The sequence below is a fragment of the Gekko japonicus genome, unplaced genomic scaffold (genome assembly GCF_001447785.1).
Source record: "Gekko japonicus isolate JY-2015 unplaced genomic scaffold, Gekko_japonicus_V1.1 scaffold153, whole genome shotgun sequence".
NCBI lineage: Eukaryota > Metazoa > Chordata > Lepidosauria > Squamata > Gekkonidae > Gekko > Gekko japonicus.
Window position 1 is genome coordinate 528,508 of NW_015175360.1, and position 10,574 is coordinate 539,081.

Here is a 10,574-nt window from a genome sequence, read left to right on the forward strand (position 1 = left end):
AACTCACCCCCCTCCCCGCAAGGCAGTTGGAATGTCAGTTGCATATGGAACCTTCAAGGTCTTTTGCATATGGAAGCTGATTGGACTTCACTGCATTCCTTATTTATTTAATTCCATTTATATCCCGCTCTCCCCACCAGGCAGGCTCAAGGCGGCTTACAATGAAAGGTTAAAATGCATAAAAGACAAATTATAGACATCATAAAAATCATAGACATAACAGAATAAAGTGCTAGTGGCGGTATGATATTGCGTAGTACTCCTAGTAGGCCATGGTGGAATGTTCACAAAAGAGTATAGCCAGAGTTGGTAACCAGTTTATCAGACAGTTAATAGAAGCTGTCCCAGGCTACTGGTGATAGTATAGAGGGACTTACCACAGTTTGGTTGTTGGAAGCGGCTCCTAGTCGAAGGCTTGGTGGAAGAGCTCCGTTTTGCAGGCTCTGTGGAACTGTAAGAGGGCCCACAGGACCATGATGTCTTCCGGGAGCTCATTCCACCACTACGGAGCCGCTACTGAGAAGGCCCTGGCCCTGGTAGAGACCAGCCTGGCATCTTTGGGTCCAGGGAGGGCCAAATGATTTTGCAACCCCGATCTCAGTACTCTCTAGGGAGCATGTGAGGAAAGGCAGTCCCTCAGGTAAGGTAACAGCTCACTCTTATTACTGCGGTGGTAGAGACCATTAATTCTCAGTGGTAGGCTCCTGTGCTCTTCTGAATTGTCTCTCTTTCAGCTCTGCAGCTATCACCACAGAAGTAAGTGCATCTGATCACTTCTCCACACACAGACACTTTTCTGTTGCCTGCTTTAGTGACCTTTAGTGTTCACTGCTTTAGTTTAATCCAGAAGAAACAAACAGTTCACTGCTACATAGAATCCTTAAAACTTACTACCCAGTTTTATAATTTTAGATGACGATAACTATTTATTACTTATAGTGAATCTCTATTAGTTGCTTTAATTCAATCACCACATCCAAAGATGGATTTGTATAAAAGAACATTCAAATAATATAGACTGAGGTAGGCTGCTGAGAATGGTTACAATTCAGTGATTTTTTTAAAATATGTCCACGTTTTTCCTCAACAGTCACATATATTGCAGCTTTCAGGCTCAGCTTTATCCATCTCTTCATATTAAGGGAAATTTGACCTATATCTATTTAAACTGACTATCTTTTTGAATTCTGGCATGAGACATAACAAAAGAGGCTACAACATGAATGGAATGGAAGAAAAATATTAAAGGCAAGTTGCAGTCCAGTAGCACCGTTAAGACCAAGTTTTATTCAGGTACAAGCTCTCCCTCCTCTGCGAGGACAGATCTGCATGTCCCCCCCCCAATAGCTAGCAATTCAAAACAGTCCAGTGTAGCCTGAGCGGTGGGTGTTGCCTTCTGACACACTTTTGGTGATACCAGGGGGTGTGGCATATGCAAATAAGTTATACTAATGAGCTCCTGCACCTCTTTTTCTACAAAATCACCCCCCGGATAAATGACATTATATGAACCACGACCCACTGGCATCAGGGAGACGTTTTTCCAAGCACAACAAAGTTTGAGTCCAGTGGCACCTTTAAGACCAACAAAGTTATAACCAGAATAAAACTTTGTTGGTCTTAAAGGTTCTGCTGGATTCAAACTTTGTTTTACTGCTTCAGACCAACATGGATACCCACCTGAATTTATTTCCAAGTAGTCTGTTTAGAACCAGGCTGTGCAAAAATGAAGATGAAAAGAAATCCCGAGTGATGTGACTCCTTTCTTCAACCCCCTAGTAGATTTCCATTAATCCACATAACAATGATTAAAAAGTTGAATTCTGAAAAGGTTCAGAGCTAATTATGTATACGCAAAATACAAAAGGGTCTGTTTATTACAACTTTTTCCAACGCAAGCCCATTTTAGAAAGTTCTATGTACACCAATATTTCATAAAAGTATTACATTAATTTTTCTAATTACAAAAGAGTGCTAAATAATTTTTTTCCACAAAAAAGGCACTTAAAGGTACAAAAGAAGAGTTTCCATTTGGCTTGCATCTGTATTACCCAATTATCTTGTACACTGGGTCTCCAACCTGAAGCATTCCTGTTTTAGCAATTCCAAAGTACCACCCAAAGAGTGGGTGTGATCTGTATATATGCTGCTCAGAAGGATCACACTGGCGGTAGCTGCAGACAAGATGAGATCAGAATAAGTCATCTACAAGACAGTTAAGTGCTGTTGTGAGAAGCTGAACGGAACACAAGAGGGTTGAATCCAGACACAGCAAGGACTGTGCAAGGTCCATGCAAGGTTCCCTGGTATTCTCAGCCTGCCCAGCCCCAACACATCCATTTCTGATGCTGGGAAAGTTTCTTCTGATCTATGTGGAACCCACATGGAACTACACAGGTCAGAAGGCTTCAGTGGAGACAAGGAGAAATCACTCCTTTCTTCCTCTTCTGTCAACAGAGCTCCTCATGCAAGAGGGAGATATTTCATTCTCATAATAGAAACAATGCACCTCTTTAGGGCATTACTTCCTAGTGGAAGTTAGTCTATCCTGGGGTGAATTATCTGCAGCTTCTCCTTATGAGGAATGAGTCATCTATAACAGATGATTTTCACAGTGACTGGGTGACTCTATCTTCTGGCATGTTAAACACCAGTACTATGCAGAAGGATCACAGAATCCTGAAATATTCATGCACATGTCCAAAAATCAAAATTATCCCAAATCTGAAGTCTGAGTGCTTTCAGTATCCTCCCCTCAGCCTTCCCCCCCCTACCCTGTTGAAGCTTATGACAAAAGGTAGCACTCAATAAGTTTGCATTAGATAACCGAGGACTATCCTCTAAGAAAAATCAAAGCCACTGCCAAATTAAAGCACCTATACTTGAAGATCTACAGGACTTACATGCAAACAGTGTGTTTGGGAACAGAGTTCAATTAGGACAATAAAGTGAAGTACTGCAGTGAGAGAGACAGGCAAAAGTATTTGAGTGACCATCCTAATTAGCAGCTAAGGAAACTACATCAAGTGGTGATAGTGACCAAGATGCCAAACATCCACACCAACATATGTATTTATTTGTTTATTAATTAATTTATTTGATTTATACCCTGCCCTCCCCGCCAAAGCAGGCTTACAAGGCCATTTGGCAATAAAAATTAAGATAATAATAATAAAAACACAGTAGTATCAAAAATATAAGGTGCTATGTATGGTAGGATGGCCAGAACTGTTCTAATCAACCGCCGCAGAGTCAGCGCTAGCTGTACGGCTGGTAATTGGTTCCTGTGTACATTATTCCTCCTTATAAGCAAGGATATTAAGACAGGCGGCCAGGGTGGATTTAAGGGCCTAGCTTGCTCAGTTGATGTTCGCCCATTTGCTCAAACACTTGGTGGAAGAGCTCCGTCTTGCAGGCCCTGTGGAGTTGCGGTAGATCCTGCAGGGCCCTGATGTCCTCCAGGAGCTCATTCCACTAGAGCGATGCTGTTGCCGAGAAAGCTCTGGCCCTGGTTGTGGCCAGCCTGATATCTTTGAGGCCGGGAAGTGTAAGGAGATTTTGTGATCTAGATGTACAGCTTTGCATGGTGGCTGGAAAAGCAGTTACTATGCTCCAGCCCACATTCTAAAAATTTTGGTACATGCTTTTAAAAAGTAAGAAAATCCTGCAAACTGTAACGACTGATCTTCCCACAGAGAATGGAGAGAAGGACCAAAAATACTTCACCTTTTCAGGGTGTCAAGAGGCTCTTTCCTGTCCATGATTCCAGTATCTGGATCAATAGTTGTAAAAATACACCTACAATGACAAAGCAGTGTGAGAGAAAAGCAGCCTCACACTTCTGCTTCCAAATACTATCCAAAATGCTTACCGTGGGCAGGCCATTACACCTTTCATTTCTACACTTCCAATCACTATCTCGTTCCAGGTATCCTAAGGAAATACAACATTCATAACATCAGTTCATTTATACTGTGTTTCACCTCAGAATGGCACTGAGCATATTCATATTCACTGTGGTAATACAGAGAAGAGATTTCCTCCATCGCCATTTTAAGTGCTCTTAAAGATGCTAGGAAAAAACAGGTGAAAGAACATTAATTTAAAAAATGGCTCCAGCATTAAGACATTACTATTAGTAAAGATATTTTCAGATTTGGAGAAACACATTAGTATGAGTCGCTATATAATGTTCATTCCAATACAAAAAAGAGAATGAGTTTGTGAAACTGATCTCCCTTCCCCCACATCCTCAGGTGTCCCCTTCAAAAGTTGCTTCTGAGGGTCAAGGGACCCGTGAATCTGGCACGGGGGTTGCAACAAAAATCAGCTTAAATCCCCCTTCCCCTCTCGCAGAATAGTTTTCTCAATGGGGAGGTGATTTCTGCAAATGTCTTCTTTTTGTTACAGTCCCCTGTATGTAACCCAATTACCTCTCAAGTGTATCTGACCCTCTGGATCAACTTTTGTAGGGAGGGAAGAAAGCCACCTTATAAACCTGTTGTGTTCACTGGATACCACCCATTATAAACAAAGCAAATAAAGAAGATAAAATTCAACTAGGCTGGTAATTATATCTGCATCAGGAACATATCCAAATAGTCCCTGTTGTACATATGAGGCCTGGCACTTCTCTACTACAAGACGAACACTGAAGGCTGAAATTAGCTTTATTTCCAACGATGTACAGCTTCAAAAGTAGGCCATTTCTGAATCGAAGATCCCCTGTTGCTTGGCAACTCCCTAGCATCCATCAAAAGTAGTAAACTTTACACAAACATTTCAAGTCAGATTTAGTGCAAATATGCTACCAGGCAATTTTTTTTTTATTTAAAAAAATTTAAAGAAAACATGAACCCCATCCTGTTTCGATGTGTAGCAACCAAGTAATTTATTGACTTGACTGGAGTTAACTTTTGATTAAACAATGGCTTGATTTAATTGCCTGGAAGCCATTGAATGTTCCAGGTAAAAAATTAATCCAACCTCAGACCTTTACACTGAATAATAAAAGGTTTAAGCTTCTGTTGAACAGGACTCTTTACACACTGACGTTTTGCTCTTCCTTACAGAAGTACTGGTTTCAGGAGTATCCACATGACATCATCCTCTATTCATCCTGCCTTCAGTGTTTTTCCCACTATCTGCAGAAATCTCCCCCCAACCCTGGTTTGATACAGTATTTTTAGAAGGATTGCAGTCAAGGGGCCTTGGATGCTGTGTGGATAGAAAGGTATACATGCTCTCATGTCCTGCCCACAGCACTGCCATTTTCCTTTCCTGAGCTTGTTCAATACCCGTATTGCTGCCACAATGTACTCCTTCCCAGCTGCCTTTTTCCCTTCTTTAAGTAAGGCTCTAGCCCTTTTAGTTGCAGAATTATAAGGGGAAGAACACTGGTTGCACATTTCTCCTTGCAACCCCACAACCAAAATGGCTAGAGACACTTTTAAAAAAATAAATATGCAAGCCAGGAACTAGTACATTGTAGCAACACATTACTATAGCTATGTATCAATATATGCTAGGAGCTGCGGTGGCTCAAGTGGTTAAGATGCTGAACTGTAGGCTGTGGAAGGTCAGTAGTTCAACAGTTCGAGACCCGGGTTGCCACATGATGGAGTGAGCTCCCGTCTCTAGTTCCAGCTCCTGCCAACCTAGCAGTTCGAAAGCAAGAAATTTCAAGTAGATAAAAAGGTACCACTTCGGTGGGAAGGTAACAGCGTTCCGTGAGCCTTGGTGTTTAGTCATGCCGGCCACATGGCCACGGAAACGTCTTCGGACAGCGCTGGCTCTTCGGCTTTGAAACAGAGATGAGCACCGCAACCCTAGAGTCGGATTCGACTGGCTTTCGAGCAAGGGAACCTTTACCTTTACTATCAGTATTGCAGACTTTTTTAAAGCCCTCTTGTGGTGGGAAGGGGAGGAAGATTGACAGCCACAGAGGGCTGAGGCAAGGAGAGCATGGCAAAAACTCCCACGTGACTGTTCCACGGCCACTTCAAGGGCCTCAGCTTTTACAGCAGCAACAAGAGCTACATGGAGAACTGTGGCCATGTGGAAGCAGCCCAGGTTTATACATGCATTTCATTAAGAACTTTTCTCCTCACTTTATAATCCCTGTAAAGGTGAAGTTATTAGTAGAACAGCTCAAAGAAAAAGAATTCGTGGATGTATGCTACTCAAGAGGGAATTCTTTCAGCTGTGCATCCAATTTTATCTGAAGGTGTACCCCCTGCCCATTGTCACCATTTCACTGAAAAATCCAAACATTTATTCCCTCAAGAGGCTGTGTAAATGGCTGGTTAATATTTATCTATAAACATGTCATTTTCATTAAATATTAACACAAAGTGCCAAGGCAATTCTTTATTAGTTTATAACTATTACCTCCTCATGAGGACCACAGCCGGTGACCACAATATTTGGCCTGAAGTTACGTATTTGAACTTTCTTCTCCAGCTGGGAATTTAGCTCTTCCACGGATGCTTCAGAGAGTACCATAACTGGACTACAGTCAGGGTAGGCAATCTGCAGGGAAACATTTAAAGAGGAAATGCCATTAACAGCATCCCAAGACAACACTTCTAAATTGGCATAGTGAACTGCTCGCCCACAAATTGAGTGCAGCTCTCAAAGCATTTGTATGTAGCTTCTGGTTGTCCAAAGGCACTTTAATAAAAATGTGATAAAATATGTGACCCAACAGGTCACACAACAAAAAGGAAAATTTCTGGAAAGGTCAGAAATAATGATATTCTACCATACTGTGTTGCATCTCTGTCTAGGTTTTGTATAAAATGTCCTGGCCAACAGTTACTTGAGGAAATTACTACAAAGGTTGAGCTGCAAAGGGCTGAGTTTATAAAACAGAGTTCCTGTCTGGGAAAACAGTTCCCAAGAATATATATTTACCTGTGACAGAAAAGGTGGTAACTTGTGGCACTTACCAAGCATCCCTCACCACAACAGCCATTCAACGTGTGTCACTGAATTTCTACCTACTTTGAAATGAACATCAAGAAAGAACAGCTGTACTATGGCAGTGGAAGAAAAAACAAAAGAGGTGGTTTACAATGAGGGACCCACGAGATACCTCACTAAGGTAAATCAGAACCTTCTTGCATCAGGAGTCATAGCCCATTAACACAATGGGAGAAAAATTGGTTCCAGCCTTGGGAGTATTCTGAAACTACAAATTCTAGTTAGTTTCCAATGTTTAACTAGTTAGATACTTGCAAACATCTTCTGTTTCTCAACACTTAGAATCATAGAATCATAGAGTTGGAAGGGGCCTCCAGAGTCATCTAGTCCAACCCCCTGCACAATGCAGGAAATTCACAAATACCTCCAGGGGTCATTTCGTAGAAAAAGAGGTGCAGGAGCTCATTAGCATAGCTCATTAGCATAACTTATTTGCATAAGCCGCACCCCCTGAAATCATCGGAAGTGTGTCAGAAGGCAACACCTACCGCTCAGGCTACACTGGACTGTTTTGGATTGCTAGCTATTGGGGGGGGGGAACGTGCAGATCTGTCCTTGCAGAGGGGGGAGAGCTTGTACCTGAATAAAACTTGGTCTTAAAGGTGCCACTGGACTGTTTTCGACCGGGGGGGCGGGGGGAGGTCTGCAACTTACCTGGCTGCTTCTTGCTCTTACGGAGGGCTGCTGGGAGCAGGGGGTGGGGCTTGTTGCGTGTGCCTGCCCCCTGGGCTCTTTACTGCCGGAGCTCCGTTCCTGTGCGCTCCTGCAGGAAATGACCCCTGAATACCTCCCTCTCCACCCCTGCAGTGACCGCTGTTCCATGCCCATAAGATGACAAAAAAACTCCAGGATTGTTTCCTGACTTATTTATACTCTTCTTGCAGGTGTCTAGAGCGCTTACAGACAACCCTATGCAGAGTTACTCTCATGTCAAGCCCACTGATTTTATTTATTACACTGCATTTAGACTAGAAAAACAGCACATAGGGCTGTACTGTAAGACACATGGTAAAAACGAATACAAATGCATTACCTCACCTTATCACTGGGTCGAAAAGGCTCCATAAGATCCTTTGCATTCCTTGGAACCATGCTTAATTCAAAATGAACAAGGCGATATGGATGCGAATTCAGAAAGGCTGTGATCCATTGAGCTGCCTCTTCACCACAGTCTCTGCCTTGGATGTCAAAGCCAAACACCCTGAATGATTGTGAGGGATATCAGTATATTCTCTGCTATCCAGGACAAAATAATTCTCAGTTAATAATTTAGAGTATAAACACACGTTTTCTGAACAGCAGCAACATTTTATTCTTTTCTGAAAATTTACTCTTATTTGTACGATAAACCCATACACCGATTAATAGGCTCATAGGATATATAGTGACTAAGCAAGAATGAGCCAAGGACTACGCAGGGGATATGCAAACTTGGTTTGGTTCTGGTGGAGATGGGAAGGCGTTAGGGTTTCCACAGGTCCCCATCCATATCCAGGGACATTTCCCTTCTTGCCTGACATTCTCTTCCTCCATCACAGGCAGGCTTTTTTGCTATTTAAAAAAATATTGGGAGTCTATTGCTGTAGCATCCTAACACTACAGCAATATGCCTACTACTTTTTTAAAGTGGCAAACTACTTAAAAAAAAAACCTGACAAAAGCCCACTCTGCTGGGGGAACACAAGGGGAAAGCACTGAGCAAATCCACGTGCAAAGGTTCCGTTCCCACTTCATTGCGCTTGCAGCAGCAATTACAGCAAAACAGGGAACCATCCCAGAGCAGAAGCAACCTTTGAAGAGACACATGACATGATCAGGTCTTCTTCCAACATGATATATATGGGAAGACATTAATCCCACCTCAGCACCACTACTCATCTCTAACATGCCACTGAGGAGGGGCTGTGGCTCAGTGGTAAAGCATCTGCTAGGCATGCAGAGGATCCCAAGTTCAATCCCTGGCATCTCCAGGTAAAAGGACCAGGCAGGAGGTGATGTGAGAGACCTCAGCCTGAGACCCCGCGGAGCTGCTGCCAGTCTGAGTAGACAGGACTGACTTTGAGGGACCAAGAATCTGATTCAGTATAAGGCAGCTTCACCTGTCCACATGTGTACACTGCCAGGTCACTTTAACACGTAGAGAATTTGTCAAGAGATCGAATCGTAGATCCTTCACATCAGGGGTCATTTCGTAGAAAAAGAGGTGCAGGAACTCATTAGCATAATTCATTAGCATAGTTTATGTGCATATGCCACACCCCCTGACATCACCAGAAGTGTGTCAGAAGGCAACACCCACCGCTCAGGCTACACTGGACTGTTTTGGATTGCTAGCTGGTGGCCTCCGGGGGGGGGGGGGGAATGCGCAGATCTGCCCTCACAGAGGAGGGAGAGCTTGTACCTGAATAAAATTTGGTCTTAAAGGTGCCACTGGACTGTTTTGGACCGGGGGGGGGCTCTGCAACACCTGGCTGCTTCTTGCTCTGACTGAGGGCTGCTGGGAGCAGAGGGTGGGGCTTGTTGCATCTGCCCGCCCCCTGGGCTCTTTACTGCCGGAGCTCCGCTCCTGTGCGCTCCTGCAGGAAATGACCCCTGCTTCACATAAATTATAGTATGGACTAAACAGACCAGAGTTTCAGAGATACTACAAGTCACTAAAACTATTTAAGTACTACTCTTTCCAAAGGGGCTTAAAACAACAGTAGCATTAAATCTTTTTGATTTAGGACTGCCTAAAATATCACTAAATAGCAAGCAAGCTTTTGAGTTCTCTAAAGACTCTTCAGGAGTAGGAGTGAGCAGAAGAAAAATGTGATAGTTCTTGTTAACAAAAGGGATTAACTTAATTGAAAATGTACAAACACATTTGAAATGCTTTTATATGATTTAGTGACATAACTTCAACAGATGCAATTTGACTCTAAGGGATTTTACAGTTTGATTATGAAAAATGGGCAAGAGGTTGACAGAAGGAATTATTTTATTCACCTGCAATTCTTCACTGGATGGCTCTTCCCGAGCAGTCACTTTATGTCCATCTTCCTTTACCACAAGCCAATGTCTGAAGTTCAGAACACATCAAAATGCATTAAGCGTTATGGAAAGGCAACTAAACTTTGCATAGCTGAAATTCTAGCGTGGTCAGCTGTTTAAGACTGACAGTGAACGATCAGGTTGTTAATCCATGCTGATTTTTAATATGACATCTGTATTCCAGCCTTAATCAAGTTCAGAGCTGTCACACACACTTTCCTACCTAAGTTTGAGTTAAATTTAGACTCCGTGGAGAGTTAAATTTAGATTCCATGGAACTATATCTGGTACTTTCAGACCATTCTGAGTTAAATGAACAATCTGTATAACTATGCCTTCTGCTTAGATTTTTTTTCTATACAGAAGTGCAGCATATCTCTTTGTGCCAGCAGCCACTAAATTCTTGTAGTCCTGCCCACTAATACATGACCTCTGTCACTGATTATTACCAGCACATGAAACTCCTGATCTTATCGGGATAGTCTGATAACAGCCAAGAGGTCACTCGTGGCTATAATGCTTGTTCCCAGAAATGGGCACTGACTGTGGGGTTCCTC

The 10,574-nt window shown here is 42.7% G+C and overlaps 1 protein-coding gene across 1 annotated transcript in view; it reads right to left on the reverse strand.

Annotated features, from left to right (window-relative positions):
- Positions 1-1,977: 1,977 nt before the first annotated feature.
- The window catches only part of LOC107122321 (mitochondrial amidoxime reducing component 2-like), a 13,317-nt gene continuing 4,720 nt past the window's right edge, over positions 1,978-10,574 (reverse strand). Inside the window, exons 3-8 of the mRNA XM_015425379.1 lie at positions 9,973-9,995; positions 8,023-8,185; positions 6,391-6,531; positions 3,872-3,933; positions 3,727-3,798; positions 1,978-2,174 (exon numbers count right to left, since the gene is read on the reverse strand). Coding sequence (XP_015280865.1) covers positions 2,048-2,174; positions 3,727-3,798; positions 3,872-3,933; positions 6,391-6,531; positions 8,023-8,185; positions 9,973-9,995 — 588 coding nt within the window. The 3' untranslated portion in view covers positions 1,978-2,047. The remainder of the gene's footprint in view (positions 2,175-3,726; positions 3,799-3,871; positions 3,934-6,390; positions 6,532-8,022; positions 8,186-9,972; positions 9,996-10,574) is intronic.